Genomic DNA, 16,809 nt, shown 5'->3' on the forward strand with positions numbered 1-16,809 from the left:
AAAGGGGTACTTTCCTACAGTGGGGTGGAAAATGTCAGCAGCATGATGTTTTGGATGACATGGAACTGAGTCACCACCTCCGGTAGAAAGGAGCCGTGAGTCTGAAGAACCACTTTGTCCTGGCAGAAGCTTGTGTACGGACGGTAAACTGAAAGAGTTTGAAACTCAGTGACCCTCCTGGTCCATGTAATGGCCATTAAGAAGACCGCACTAAAATGAAGTACACTTTGCAGAGAGTCCAATTGATCCCCAACTGGTTTGCTGAGACTAAAGTAGACAGGACTAATGCTTTATTTGTGGTAGAGTGGGCAAGCAGTTAGCCGTATCAGAGGGTAGTGCTAAGCATTTGCTTACTCTCAGAGGCAAGAAAATGAGACACACACTCGAAGAATACATCCAAGATCAATTTAGAAAAATAATTATTTTTATATATGTTTCAAACCCAAGAACTTGGTAATCAGATAAGTGGACTTTTAAGTATAAATACTTTGCAGTTTCAGAAATCAACACAGTGCAATTTTCAGAGTTCTCTCAATGTTATCCTATGGAGGAAAACAATGTTCAGCAAACACTGATGCCAGTGTTGGATGTATTAGGGAACCAGCTTCTGAGCAGCAACAAACCCAAGACTCCTTTTCTAAGGAAGACGTCTTAATGTCCTCTGCGGGAACTGAGTCCATGGAGCTGGATCCTTATCAGGTAGAGCTCTTGGGCCCAGGGGGAATGTCAAGGGACCAGCTGTGCCAGGGACAGAAAACCTGTTCCACTCTTGAAGGCCTGAGGCAGCAAGCAGCTGCACAGGAAAAGGGAGATGTCAGTGGCTCCCACAGGGTCTGTTCGGAGGAGGGACTCCTATACACTGAGGCCAGAGACCCGAAACTTGGTGCAAACAGGACAGTCGTAGTTCCTCAGCAGTTTGAGCATCTGGGCCAGACAAAACCCTGGGATAGGCTTGTCGGCCATTACTACTGGCCCAACATATCCCAAAAGATGAAGGGGTTTTGTAGCTCCTGTGTCTCCTGCCAAGCCAGTGGTAAGGCAGGTGGCCACCCAAAGCCCCCCCCTAATTCCACTACCTGTGGTAGGGGTCCCCTTTAATAGGGTTGGTGTAGACATTGCGGGTCCACCTGAACCACCCACAGCCTCAGGAAATCAGTACATACTGGTGGTAGTGGATCATGCTACCAGGTACCCTGAAGCAATTCCCCTTAGGTCTACTACAGCTCCTGCAGTAGCCAAAGCTCTTATTGTTATTTCTACCAGGGTACGGTTTCCTAAGGAGGTGGTTTCTGACAGAGGTATGAACTTCATATCTGCTTATCTAAAACACACGTGGAATGAATGTGGGGTGATTTACAAGTTCACCACACCATACCATCCACAAACCAATGGACTTGTTGAAAGGTTCAACAAGACAAAGAAGGGCATGATCCTCCTGCCATGCTTGCTTTTCACCTACAGAGAGGTGCTTAAGAAGGGAGTAGGATTTTCCCCCTTTGAACCTCTGCTTTATGACCCTGTTAGGGGATTACCTGCACTTGTGAAGGAGGGTTGGGAGAGACCTCTCCATGAGCCTAAACAAGATGTGGTGGACTATGTGCCTGGCCTCCGTTCTAGGATGGCTGAGTACATGGAAAGGGCATTCAAAATTCTTGAGGCCAGCCAACTGCCCCAGAAGCAGTGGTATGACCAAAAGGCTGCAGGGGTAGAGTTCCAACCAGGGCAGAAGGTATGGGGTCTGCAGCCTGTGGCTCCCAGGGTACTCCAGGATAGATGAAGTGGCCCTTACCCAATCCTAGAAAAGAAGAGTGAGGTCACCTACTTGGTAGGCTTGGGCACCAGCACAACACCCAAAAAGATAATCCATGTGAACCGCCTCATGCTCTACTGTGATAGGGCTGATGTAACCATGCTGATGGTTAATGATGAGGATCAGGAAGCAGAGAGTGAATGTCTGAATGTCTCCCTTGCCTCCTCTCACACAACCCTAAAGATGAGTCAGTTGATGGAGTTGTCTTCTGAGACACCCTCACTGCCCAACAGCAGGCTCACTGCAGGTAAGTCCTACAGCAGTTTGCAGGGCTCTTCTCCTTGACCCCTGGACAGACCCATCTGTGTATCCATGATGTGGACACAGGAGTCACTTTGCCTGTCAAGAACAAGAACTATTGAGAGTCTGATCAAGTCAAGGACAGCATCAAAGTGGAAGTTCCCAAGATGCTGGATTTAGGGGTTACTGAACCCTCTGGCACTCCCTGGGCTAGCGCAGTGGTCTTGGTCCCCAAACCTCATTCCAATGATGGAAAGAAAGAGATGAGGTTGTGTGTGGACTACAGAGGTCTCAGCTTTGTCACCAAGACAGATGCTCACCCTATTCCAAGAGCAGATGAGTTGATAGATAAATTAGGTGCAGCAAAAATTCTCAGTACCTTTGAATTAACTGCAGGGTACTGGCAAATTAGAATGGCACCAGAAGCAAAGAAAAATACTACATTCTCTACACCTGATGCCCATTATCAGTTCACTGTTATGCCCTTTGGTTTAAAGAAAGCCCTTGCCACCTTCCAAAGTTTAGTGAATCAAGTCCTTGCTGGCTTGGATTCCTTCAGTGCAACATATCTTGATGATATTGCTGTCTTTAGCTCCTCCTGGCAGGATCATTTGATCCACCTGGAGAAGGTTTTGCAGGCTCTGCAATCAGCAGGCCTCACTATGAAGGCACCTGAGTGCCAGATAGGGTGGAACACTTTTGTATACTAGGGCTACCTTGTAGGTGGAGACCAAGTGCAATCCTTACAGCCCAAGATCCAGACAATTCTTTGGACTGGGAAGCTCCAAAAACCCTGACTCAAGTCAGGGCATTTCTTGGCTTGACTGGTTACTATAGGAGGTTTGTGAAGGGATATGGATCCATTGTGACCCCCTCACAGAACTGACTTAAAAAAAGATGCCCAATAATGTTAACTGGACACTTGACTGTCAAAAGGCCTTTGACACCCTGAAGGAGGCAATGTGCTTAGAACCAGTTGTTAAAGCTTCAGGCTACTCTAAGAAGTTCATTGTGCAGACATATGCCTCTGAACATGGGATAGGAACAGTCCTGTTTCAGGCCAATGATGATGGCCATGACCAACCTGTTGCTTTCATTACCAGGAGGCTAATCCATAGGGAGCAGCGTTGGAACGCCATTGAGAGGGAGACCTTTGCTGTGGCTTGGTCCCTGAAAAAGTTAAGACCATACCTGTTTGGTACTCACTTTACTGTACAAACTCACCACAGACCTCTCAGGTGGCTAAGGCAAAAGAAAGGTAAGAACCCTAAACTTTTGAGGTGCTCCACCTCCCTACAGGGAATGGACTTAACAGTGGAAGACAGACCTGGGACTGCCTATGCCATGTTTTTTCCATTTAGACAATGAAGACTCTCTTGAGAAAGATTAATCTTATCCTCTTTCGTTTGGGAGGGGGTTGTGTGGGAAAGTGACCCTTTTGGCATGGTTACTTCCCCCCAACCCTCCTCCTCCACCCATCTTTTTGCCTGGTATTGATGCTGACTTGACTGAGTGTATGCTGGGATCCCGATAACCAGGCCCCAGCACCAATGTTCTTTCCCTAAAACTGTACCATTGTTCCTACACACAGCTAAGTCCCTTGTAAAAGGTACTAGTCGTACCAAGGGCCCTTTGATCAGGGAGAGTCCATAAGGGCTGTGGCATGTATTGTGCCACCTTAAGAGACCCCTCACCAAACACATGCACACTGCCACTGCAGATTGTGTGAGCCGGTGGGGAGAAAAAGGTAAAGTCGACATAGCATCCCTCTCAGGGTGCCATGCCCACCCACCACTGCCTGTGGCATAGGTAAGTCACCTCTCTAGCAGGCCTTACAGCCCTCAGGCAGGGTGCACTATACCACAGATGAGGACAGAGCTGCATAAGCAATATGCCCCTACAGCGTCTAAGTCTCTTCTTAGACATTGTAAGTGCAGTGTGGCCAAACTGAGTACATGGGCTGGGAGTATGTCATCACAAGCTCCACGGCTCCATGATAACTTCACTGAAGGCTGGGAAGTTTGGTATCAAACATCTCAGCACAATAAATCCACACTGATGCCAGTGTTGGATTTATTGTAAAATGCACCCAGAGGGCACCTTAGAGATACCCCCTGTATTTTAACCAACACTTTAGTGTAAGGATGACCAGTCTGTGCCAGCCTGCCACTTAAAGACAAGTTTCTGACCCCATGGGGTGAAATACTTGGTGCTCTCTGGAGTTAGAAACAAAGCCTGCTCTCATGGAGGTACTTCATACCACCCCCCTTGAGTAACAGCAACACTTGGTGGTGAACCTCAAAGACTCAGGCCTCCTTTTACAGTGCCCCAGGGAACTCCAGCTAGGGGAGATAGCACCCCACACCCATCCCCGGGAAAACCCAATTTTGGCAGCAAGTCCGGCTGTTGCCCAGAGCTGAAGTGACCCCCTCCCTGCAAAATCCGCCATCTTGGTTTGGAGGACAGGGACCAATAGGGTTAGGAGTGGGCACAGGAAGGGTGTAGCCTCAGGGACAATAGTCATTAGCTACTGCCCTCTGACCCCTGTAACCCCCCTAAATCTACAATTTAAGGGCTCCCCTGAACCTAGCTCACCAGATTCCTAGCGACCTCAAGACAAGAAGAAAGAAGGACTACTAAGTGGTCCCCCAGCAGTGAAGACTCCAGACAACAACTGTCTTGGCCCCAGTGCTACCGACCTGTCTGAAGCTTCAAGGACTCTGCTACCAAAATGTGATGCACATCCTGCAGGACCAGCGAGCTCTCCAATCCCCCAGAGGACTGCCTGCTCACCAGAGGACCAAGAACTTCTGAGGAGAGCAGCCCTGTCCACAAGAAACTCCAAGAAGGACTCCAGAACTGCCCCGGATCCGCAAGTCCTGCCCACTCTCTCCCGATGCACACGGCCCGTGTCCAAGTGGTCCTCCGGTCTAAAGCATGTCCCGAGCGGGTCTGACCTTGTGTCCACCCTGGGGTGACCCCTCCTGTCCAACATGACAACGCCTGCAGCCTAAATCCAGAGGACTGCCCTGATTGTGAGGGAAATGGTCGAAGATACCCGACACCCAAAAGTACCCCTGCACCTGTAAACCCCTGGCTTTAGGAAATCCGACCACCGGTGAAGCAACGTTCAGCAGGCAGCTTTCTCCTTGTCCAGCCTGCGGTTTCCCGGAACCGGCCCCCCTGAACCCAGCCTGCAGCATCTTTGTGACCCCTGGGATCCCCCTATTGAAAAGCATAGGGAGCCCAAAACTGTGTTTGCACCCGGCCGCCCGGATGCCACTGAGGGTGTGTGTTTGGTGCTAGCCTGTGACCCCCTTCCCTACCCTCCACCCCCTGGTGCTCACCTAAACCCCCCAGGTCTGTCCTCTGAACACAAGACAACTTCAGCAGGCAGATTTTTTCCAAGCACTCCCCAGTCCTCATAGGATTCCATTACAAACCCAACGCCAACTTTGAACTCTGCACCCAGCCGGCCCGTGTTGCTTGGGGTGCACTTTGGGGTCAACCTAAACCTTGACCAGTGGACATGCTAAAACCCGAAGACTGGAATCGTAAGTCGTGTACTTACATGTTTTCTGTGTTGTTACTTTCCTCCCCTAGGACTCCATAGACTCCTGTGGAATATTGCTCTGTGTCAAATTTTGAAATAGAAAATTGCTACTTACTTGTAAACTGCTTTATCTGCTAAAACCAAGCAAAGTACATTTGATACACATGCTTGATACCTACTTACAACTGTTCTTACCTGCAACAAAGTTCTTCTGGTTCTAGTAATAAAGTAACAGCATATAATTTTGCTATATAAAAACTACTGGCCTTGAGTTAGTCATTGAGTGTGTGCCTCATGTATTGCCTGTGTGTGTACAACAAATGCTTTGCACTACCCTCTGATGAGCTTAATTGCTCAACCACACTACCACAAGAGAACATTAGTATTATCTACTTTAGCCTCTGTTATGCCACTGGGGAACCACTGTACTCTGTGCACACTATATCTCACTTTGGTACAGTATATACAGAGCCAGCTTCCTACACATGGGCTTTGTAAGTGAGGGGGGAAGTCATTTTAAGGTATGTAGTGTCCACTGGTCAACCCAAGATGTCCAACTACATAATGGTTTCTACAAACCTAAGCATGTTTGGTATCAAACATGTTGGAATCATGCAACTACACAAATTACAGTGCCACTTGCATGATCCCCTGTACTCTGGGGGTTCCTTAGAGGATCCCCCAGCTCTGCCTGTGCAGCCTAATGGGATCTCACTGCCAGCCCATGCTGCTGCTGACCCCAGGCACTGTTCTGCTCTCCTGCTGGTGAGCCTGGCTCAGGCAGAGGAAGTAAGAATAAAGGATTTCCTGCACCACCTCCCTCTGTGTATTAGGTGACTAAGGGCTGGGGTGGCTTCTCAGCTGGTGGGTCTGCTGTTTCACGGACATTGAAAGGCTCTGCATCACAGGTGGTGGGTCTGTAGCTTCCTCTGGGTCCTGCTCGTCTTCTGACCAACTTGGGAGACTGTGGGTCCCTGCTCCGGGTCCCTGCTCCTGCCACAGCCTCCAGCACTCTGCAACTCGAAGATCAGCCTCTGTCCTACAGCTCCTGCGACATCAGACTGCTGAGGCCTCCTTGTGACTCCCTGTGGGTCACTCCAATGACTACTGCTTGCCTTTCTGCATGCTGAGGGCAAGCCCTGACTCTCCCTCAAGGAAAGAGTCTCTTGGACCTTGCTTGTCCCCCAAAACTCTGCAAATACATCTTCAACTTCTGCTTGCATTTGCCAGTACTTGTTGGTGACCTGGCTGGTCAATGGCCCTCCTGCAATCCAATGACCGTTGAAGGACAGCTCGTAGATGACTCCTAGGATCTCTGGCAGTTACTGGACCCCGCAGCTGGACTTCTCCCTCCTCTGACTTGCACGAACTTCACCTCTAGGAGGGTGGGCATTGCCACTTGCACCACCTGGGCACCTCAAGGGTGTTGGACTCTGTCTTTTTCCTTTTCATGTCCTCTACATCTAGAATCCTTCCCTAGGTTCCACCAGCCTGGTCCACGGGTCATGACAGCAACTGGACAATCTGAGGCTTCCACTGACTTCAGAGTCCCTTCTCCTCTCTGCATCCGGGTCCCCTTGTGTAGGTACCCCTGTCTTCTGGGTATCCTTGGGTGGGGCACTCTCTAACCTTCTTCTTGTCTGTTGGTTTCCTCGGGGTCCACTGGGAAGGGTCCTGAAACACAAACTCCAACCACTACTTCCCTGTATTAGTCTATGGGACGACTGAGTAAGTAACCACTGAACAAGTTACTTACCGTCAGTAATGCATTATCTGGTAGAGAAATCAGCTAGCTGCAGGTTCCTTACATTTAGAATAGAGACAGGTTGGAATCTGGAACTTTTGCAGAGCAATACCCTTGTGCACGCCGTCTGGTGGCGTCTTTCGGATCCGCGTGGCATCATTGGAGCAGTCTGTGATGTCACGGTCAGCTACTAAGGCACCACCAAGGCCCGCGTACGTCAGATCCTTTTCCACGAACTTCCATGCCAGAAGCGCAGGGACATGTAAAGAACTAACAGTTTCTCTGTGCAAAAAACTAGGGTTATGAAAGGGACAATCCTTAACCCTAGCAGAGGTATGATACTGCAGACAGAGGAGGCCCTGATAAGCCTGTCAGAGTGAACGCGAGGTAATGAGCTCACCGCCACTCTGCTTCCCGGTTATGGTGACAGGCTTATCAGGGCCTCCTCTGTCTGCAGTATCATACAAGCTCCACACCTACGCACCTACAGCTGCTTGGCGCAGCCATACTAATTACAGCTTTATGACTATACTAAGCCCAATTGAACCATTGAGCAACTTCTCTACCAAGTACTACCATCACCCATATTGGCTAACTGCCCCAGCCTTGATGAAGTCACCTGTGTGACGAAACACGTGTTGGCTGTATCTCCATGATGACTCAATGATTTCGAACACTTACAAATAAAGATACCATCTGCAAACAGGATTTGAGGCTCGCTTCAACTTCATACTTCTCCCAACTCATTACGACACCAGGATTACCTATTCTCGTTTTACTGTTGGACATTACTCTCTGTGTGCTGTGGCCATCTTGTCCCAAACTGTGTCTTCAGGCCTGCCACTGCAGCCTGCGTGAAAAGGTGCATTCTCCCTTTCACTGCTGGTCACTGCACCAAGTTACTGTAAGTCACACCTATGGTAGGCCCTCCTAGCCCAGAGGGCAGGGTACAGGTTCTTGTGTGTGAGGGCACGCTGCATGAGCAAAGGTGCCCCTACGAACTCCAGTTCCAATGCACTGGACTTCGTAAGTACGGGAAAGCCATTTTACCCGTGTACTGGCCACAGGTCTGTGGTCCAGTTATATAATGGTAACTCTGAACCTAGGCATGTTTGGTATCAAACATGTCGGAATTATACCCCAATAGTAATGCCAGTATTAGTGGCATGATTCCATGCACCCTAGTGGCCCCTTGTATTGCTCCTGCCAGTCTTCCAGGGTTTGCAGGCAGCCCACACTGCTGAAGCCCCTCAGACAGGTTTCTACCCTCCTGCTGCTTGACTAGCTCAAGTAGGGGAAGGCAGAACAAAAGATTTCCTGTGGGAGAGGGAGGCAACACCCTCTCCCTTGGAAATAGGTATTACGAGGCTGGGGAGGGGTAGCCTCCCTGCACCAATGGTTTGCTTTGAAGGGCACATTTCGTGCCGTCCTTGCATCATCTGGCTTGCACCAGTCCAGGGACCCCCGGTCCCTGCTCTGGCCCGAAACCACAGAAAGAAAAGGGGGAGTGACCACTCCCCCGTCCATTACCACCCCAGGGATGGTGCCCAGAGCTCCTCCAGGTGGCCACTTGATTCTACTATCTTGGAAGCAAGATGTGCAGAGGCCCCTGGGAGCATCTGGTTGGTCAGGACAGGTGACTGATGTCAGTGACATCCTCTGATAGATGGTCACTCTGCAGAGTTACCAAGCCCCTGTTAGGGCTATTTAGGGACTCCCTTGTAGGTGGATCCCCAGATTTGACATTAAAGACTCCACCAGGACTCCTTTGCATTAAAATTGTTCTGCTCTTGGCCAATGGAACCGCTGCTGGAGTTCACAGGAACTGAACAAGACTGCAACAAAGAGACGGCTTCGCCCTGCAACATTGTTTCTGTGGCTCCTGTCAGCGTTTTGCAACATTTCCATGGCTGTGCATCCTCTGGGGTCAGCAAGACTTCAGCTGCACCAAAGAGGCAAGAAGAAATCTCCTTGGGAGTGAAGCAATCACTCCCCTGCATCCGCTGGTACCTCAGACAACGACATCCGGCTGCTGAGATCTTCTGTCTTCAAGATCTGCGAAGATTCTCCAACACAGGTGGTGGTTCTGAGCCGCCGGTCCCCTGGGTCCACTTTGCCTTCTCTCCAACTTGGGAGACAGTGAGTCTGTCTCTCTTCCTCAAGGACAGAATCCCTCTGCATCACGACTGTTGCAGCAACCAAAGCTTGCTGACTCCTGCTCCGAGTGATCTTCAGGCTCCAAGTAGCCCTGCCTCCAGCACCTTACCTCTGCAAGGACAGTCTCCTCTCTGCTTCTCCAGCAATGTTGGACTCCTCCTTAGGTGTGCAGCCTGGGCCTCACTGCTACTTACTATGCCTGCTACCAGTGGGTTGCTGCTGTGGCTCTGACTGCTTCTGCTGGTTGTCCTGTCTTCTGAGGGTCAGTCTGGATTCCTCTCCAAGGGTCGAGTCCGTAGGACCTTGCTGGTCCTCTCCAGCCCAGCAAATCTTCTTCAGCTCCAACTTGCGTTTACTTGTGCTTGTTTTTGGTCCCCCTAACCACTGACCCATCTGCAGTCCAGTGACGATGGAGGGACAGCTCCTAAGTGACTTCAGGGACTTCTCTTCAGCTCCTTGACTCCGCAGCTAGCCTTCGTCCTTCACCGTCATCCCAGATCTTCACCCACAGAAGGGTGGGCATTGTCTCCTTCCTCACCTGCACACTCCTGCGTGGACTGGACTTCTTCCACAGGTCCTCTTTATCTGGAATCCACTGTTAGGTTCCACTGGTCCGGTCCTGTTTTTGCAGTGTTTCAATCCTAAGTGTCCATGTTAGCCTAAAGGGTGACCAGGTAACTTACCTCAGCTCTTCTGGTTGCTGGGGGTCTTCTAGATACTCACCTCTTGGGGTTCCATACTCTCACAGCCCTTGGCTACCTACTCCATATCCTGTGGTGGAGGACCAATTCTCACATTCCACTATTTTAGTATATGATTTGGCCTGTCTACAGGGCCCCCGCTCTATCATGCTGTTGCTAATTTTTAATGCTAATCCTTAGTACATACTTGTATATATTTTGTGTGTGCTTACCTCCAACAGGGGGATTGCATATAGTATTCTAGTTCAGTGTTTCTATAATAAAGTACCTTTATTTTTGCAACACTGTGTGGTTCCTTTCACGCGTGATCAGTTACTGTGTAACTACTGTGGTATTGCAAGTGATTTCCACTCCTCCTAGTTAAGTCTCGGCTACTCACCACAGCTCCCACTAGAGAGCCCTGACTTCCCAGACACAGTTACACTTCCTAATAAGGGTTGCCTGGAGCTGCTATAGGGTTCCAACGCCATATGTGTCCACACACACCAGGCCAGCCTCCTACACTGGCCCCTCCTGTTGCCTGTGTATCTTATGCAGTTATCAGTTCACATGTCCTTAGTTTGGTTAATAATAAAACTACCTGCCATCCTGGGATCCAGTTTGTGGGAAGAAGTGAGGAATAAAATGAGAGTTATGTAATGGACTGACCTAAGTGAAAAGGGATAACTACTTTGGGCATTAAAGCAGCACTGATTGAGAGAACCAACTTATGGGGGAAGAAACAAGTTAACAGAGTGCAGACACTTAGGGGGTCATTACAACCTCGGCGGTCTTTTAACAAGACCGCCGAGGGACCGCCGTGCCCGAAGACCGCCAGTGGAGGCGGTTTGCCGCTCGGTGTATCATGACCGTTGGCTGCCCTCTGTCGTTTTTCAGACAGAGAGCCGCCAACAGCCATACTTGCAGGCGGCGGGGAAGTGGAGGTTGCTCCACCTCCACTGCCACGCCAACAGAACACCGCCCAGCTAATCACGTCCTGCCAACAGAACACCGCCCAGATAATCACGTCCTGTGATTCTGCGCAGTGGTGTTCTGTTGGCGGTGTGGTGTCGGCGGAGCTGCCCCCATGGCTCCCATCCCCTCTCAGCGGATCGACGGAACAGGTAAGTCGATCGTCCGTTAGGGGAGGGGGGTGGGAGGGTGTTGTGTGGGTGCATGGGGGTGTGCATCTGTGTATGTTGGGGGGTATGTGAGTGCGTGTATGCTTGTGGGGGTGTTGCGTGTTTTGGGAATGAGTGCGTGGGTATGTCTGTATGGATGTGTGCGTGTATGTTTGAATGTGGGTGTGCGTGTCTGACTGTGTGTGTGGATGTAGGCATGTATGTCGGGGTGTGTGCGTGTGTGTGTTGGTGGTGCCTGCATGCGTGTCGGGTGTGTGTGAGTAATGTTATGTTGGGGGTCGGGGTGGGGAGGGGGCCCTGCCACCTTTGGGGGGTGGCAGGGGTGGTGAGGGGTGTAGGGGAGGGAGTCGGGGAGGGGGAGACCCCTGTCAGTGCCTGGGAAGGAATTCCCTGGCATTGATAGTGCTTACCGCCATGGATTTCATGGCGGTTGAAACCGCTGGAAATCCACGGCGGTAAGCCGGGTCCAAATACCGCCGGCGGTATACTGACGGCCGCCGGGCTGGAGACCCAGGTCTCCAGCCCTGCGGTCGTCTCCGCCCTGGCGGGCGGAACTGAGAACCGGCGGATGACCATGGCGGTAACTGCCATGGTCATGATACACCAAGGTAAGACCGCCAGCCTGTTGGCGGTCTTACCGCCGGTTCTCCGCCATCCGCCAGGGTTGTAATGACCCCCTTAGTCTTTGCAGCTCATTGACATCTAACAAATGTTATTGTAATCAGAAAAAAACTTTTTAAACATGTGCAACCTTAACCAACAACTGTGCAGAAAGGGAACCCCATAAAAAAACGGATGAAACAAGATCCCATTGTGTCATGACACATGGGGTGAGGAAATATGTGAATGAGTCCCTTCGGGAAACTTTAACAATACAAGATTTAAATAATGAGGGTTGGTCTGGAAGGTATAAAAAATCCTGACACAGCTGCCAGGTTTTCTGACAACACATTATTCAAAAGTGTACTGCTGGCAGTGACATGATAAATATTGCAATGTTTTATTGACAATGATAATTGCCTGTAAATCATGGCTACTTATTTAAGTGATGGAGGGATGGTTTCCAACTTGCTATTCTTTTAATATAGTAACCCTGACAAAACTAAGAGGCCTGCTTTATTTAAAGTGTCACCCTCCTAAATTATGTTGTGCTAGTTATATATGTGGAGGGTGGGGGGGACTATGATTTTTGAGGGCCATGATCACATGTGATTTTAGGGGGTCAAATGTGATTTCAGAAGGTCAGCAAATGTATTTACAGCTACCTTATGTACATAATGGTAAATTGGTGTGTAGTAATTAGTAGTATGTGAAATAAATGTACTTTTCCTTTTCCACAGAAGAAGCCCAGACTGGAATGTAAACGGCTGAGTGTTATTGCCGCATGCCCGACAATATGATTACTAGCCCACATCACTTCCTCTCAGTAGGCCTTAGACTGCTCTGCTTCGCTACCCTAAGAGAGTTGAGCGTTACAATGGGATGATTGGTTCCCAGTGAGTGTGTAATTGTGGACGTATTACTTGTGCAGGCATCACGTCCTACAGGCCTAATAGCCTAGTTTCCTTATAGAATTAAAGAACCGTACCTCTTAGGAAAAATTCTATCACAACAAGCTCCGTATTAGTAAAAAAGACCCAGAAAAAAGGGAACAAACATCAAGAAGCCAGCGCTGACGTCACAGTGCCATAGTTTCCATCACCGACATGGAGCCAGGTCCCTTCATCAGCATGGACGAGCTACTGAGAAAGTTTCTGGCTCCAGACTGCGCCTGGTACAATCAGAAGGCGAGAAATCAGCAAGCAGAAGTATCCATCAGAAGTTATAAATACCAATAGACTGAATTCAAAGAATTCAAAAGTAAAAATTATGCACAATATTCAATGTTTTTTCATCAGACATACATCTTCTACAAATGAAGGGCAAGGTTTGTTTCTGGAACAATTCAGTAGCTGCTAAACTGTAGAGTCCAATGCAATTGTGATATGATGTTTGTTAACTGCATATGGACAACCCACCCCCAAGGAATATGTCCCAGCATACATGTGCTGGATAATAGGAGATGAGATGTCACAAAGACCAAGCTGTGTAAGCAAAAGCAATGTTTAAATACAAATAATTCAAGAAGAATCTGTGTTATTCAAAAACATAACAAGACACAAATCTTGGATTTACCTTTGAGACAAGCACTGGTTTAGGCACCTTCATTAAATCACAGAGATGATTCCGCTGTTGTCTCACTACAGGCAGCTCAGCATCCCTTGAAAAGATCAAATACAAAGACACCAATAAATAAAATGATCATTAATTTTCAAGACCTAAAATCACTGGGGCACGCCACAGTGAACATGCAAGGTTTACAAATTCTGAAGTATTTCTAATCACATTCAACCTCGAGGTCAGTTTGACATAAATAAGAAATTGAAAACCATCATTTACATCTTTGAAAATTCACAAAGTTAACAGTATCTATTTAACAGGTGCATCTAACATGTGGGTCTGATTTTCCATGTTACTGAAAAGACTATATCCACCCTATGGATACATTTATTATCCTCACATTTGTGCTTGCGGAATATGCATCTTGATGGAGGCCACAAGTTGTATAGGCAGCCTCTTACTCTGAAAATCTTGGTTTAAAAATATTTCATCCAATCAGCACATGCTCACCTGTATGGAAATGCAGCACATCCATGAGAAATAAATGTGTCCCCCAGACTTCATCACACATGGATTTAGATGTTTTAAACTGCTTCTAAGCATGGCAAATCAAATAAAAATGGCTTTAATGAGGCTTGCGCTAGCGGGGTGGCAAGAAAAGGAGTCTGCCATCTACTCAAATTTTAAGGCTCTTAGTGGATCTTGCTTCAATTTGAAACTGTAAATTGTTAACATATTACTTTCCAAGTATTTTTTGAAGGATCACCTTCTGAGGAATGGTTTGCGTAAATTCTGTAAAAACATCCTATTGCATTCTTCAAAGCTTAAAGGTAAGAAAGAAGACAATCAAGATGAAACATGTGCTAAGAGCCAACATCATCAATGCTTTCATTGCCCTCCTCTGTACCTACCTCTCACTGTCAAACAAAAAAGGTGTGGGCATTGTAGGAAATAAGAGTGCTCGTGCAACACGTCATCACTAATAACTCTTAACAAGCCTAATTTAATTAACTACTAATCAGTACAATACAATGCGTTCATGATTTAATAATACAAAATTCAAAAATCTAAAACAAATCCATAATAGAAAAATACATGATTTTCAAACGAAAAAGAGCAAAATGACAAAACAGCCCCCAGCAACATCAAGTTAATTAAAATCTAATGAAGTCCTTTGGTAAAAGAAACCAGGGCCCAGTTGTGTACCCACAGTCCAAAAGGCAATGAAGCAATCAATGCATGGTCTTTACTCCTATTGTGGTCAACAATGGCAGGTAGTTAAAAACATCCATATATATTTAAGTGGCATACTAAATGTGTGCTCCACCTTCATCAGGACCAAACATTCAACAGAAGATGAAGAAATGAGAATCTTCGATCTCTTAACATAATCGTGGGGGTCTAACAAAGAGAAGAATATGTATACGTTGAGACAACTAATAAAGAACACATCCCAACATCTATATTGTTATCATCATCTAAATATTCATGTCCATATGCTATAAAACAGGAGCAGTTAATTAACCATTATGACATATGCTTATATATAGTTCCTTCCAGCAAATGACAAGAATAAATCACACCGGGTGCAGGAGGCTGGCTCAGTTTGCGCTGTACACCTATGGTGTGGCACCCTATACTAAGTCCAGGCAATCCTTAGTGATAGTGAATAGGTGTCTAGATAGCAAAAGCTCTCTAGAAGTAGCTGAGTCGAGCAGCTGAAGCTTATCCAGGAAGAATATAAAACACAGTAGTCAGACAGTAACTCCCTCATAAGAAGGAACCACACAAGTTTTGCAAAAATAAGGTATACTTTATTAGAGCACTACTACTAAACTAGCATTGGTATATCTCCCTTTGGAGATATATACACATAATATATGCACAAAATAACCATCAGAAACAGCATAAAAATTCACAGGGCCCTCTGGGAGAGCCAAACCATATACTAAAAAAGTGGAATGTGAATTAGTGACTCCAACCAAGGTACGTGTGGTAGTTACCTAGGGGATGGGGCAGATAGAAACACCAGAAGAAAGTACAGTATGTGCCCAGCAAACAGGTGCAAGGTCGTTACCCATCCATTTGTCCCATAGGCTAACACAGAGAGTAGTGGTTGGAGTTTGTGGAATTCAGGACCCTTTTCAGTGGACCACGAGGAAACCAGCTGACAAGAGGATAGATGGAGAGTGCCCCTACCCCAGGATACCCAGAAGACAGGAGTACTTACACCAGGGACCCAGATGCAGAGGGTAGAAGGTGCTCTCTCTGGAGTCAGTGGATGCCTCAGATTGTCCAGTTGCTATCATGACCCGTGTACCAGGCCGGTGGAACCCAGGGAACAAGCACTGGCAAATGCAACAGGAGCTGCTGAAGAGTTTGGTAAGTTTTGGGGACCGGCAAGGTCCTCCCTCCCCACCCAGGATTTGGGGGGGGGGGGGGGAGTCAGGGATGACCCTCAGCACGCAGGAAGGCCAGAGGAAGTTGATGGAGCCCCCATGAGTGACCTACAGGAGTAGTACAGAGGGAGTCACAAGGAAGCCTGACCAGCACGACAAAACAGAAGTTCCACGTCCCACGAGCTGCAGGAGAGGAGCTGATCTTCGGATTGCAGAGTGCTGGAGGCCAGAGCGTCATGGTTCCAGAAGATCTCCTGGAGGAAGACTCAACAAGCCTTGGCAAGTGCAAAAGTTGCTGTGCAAGGGGGTTCCATTCCAGTGGCAGGAGCAAGGGCCCACAGTCTCCCAACTTGGTTAGAATACAAGCAGTACCCAGAGGAGGCCACAGACTCACCACATGTGAAGCAGGATCTTCAGATGTTCGGGGACAGCAAACCCCACCAACCGGTCGACATTGTCTTGAGATGCCTGCGGATGCAGGGGTGTGACTCCTTCACTCCAAGGAGATTCCTTTGGGATTCCAGGTGCAAACTGTGTCCTTGTGACCCTGGAGGATGCACAGCCTTGGATGTTGCAGAAATCTTGCAGGATCCAGAAAAACAATGTTGCAGTGGGAGCCTTCCCACCAGAAGCAGACTTGTTCAGTTCCAAAGCAGACCAGCAGTGGTTCCAGAGGCCAGGAGCAGAAGTTGTCTGGCAGAGAGTTCCTTCGAGAGTCTTGTTCAGCAAATCTGAGGACCCAGCCACCGGGAAGACCTTAAGTAACCCTTGGAGAGTCTTGCTCGATGAATCTGTGGACCCACCCGCGAGGGAGCCCTGAAGTAACCCTAAAAGGCAGTTGATCACTCTCTGAAGTGACCCACCTATCAGATGGGGGTCCGGGACGTCATCTACCTGGTCTAAGCAGTCAGATGCTCCCAGGAG

General features: G+C 48.2%; 1 protein-coding gene across 1 annotated transcript in view; it reads right to left on the reverse strand.

Annotated features, from left to right (window-relative positions):
* Positions 1-16,809, reverse strand: part of TBCD (tubulin folding cofactor D) — a 1,666,801-nt gene that overhangs the window by 17,716 nt on the left and 1,632,276 nt on the right. Inside the window, 1 exon segment of the mRNA XM_069200356.1 lies at positions 13,502-13,586. Coding sequence (XP_069056457.1) covers positions 13,502-13,586 — 85 coding nt within the window.

Source organism: Pleurodeles waltl, chromosome 7 (genome assembly GCF_031143425.1).
Source record: "Pleurodeles waltl isolate 20211129_DDA chromosome 7, aPleWal1.hap1.20221129, whole genome shotgun sequence".
NCBI lineage: Eukaryota > Metazoa > Chordata > Amphibia > Caudata > Salamandridae > Pleurodeles > Pleurodeles waltl.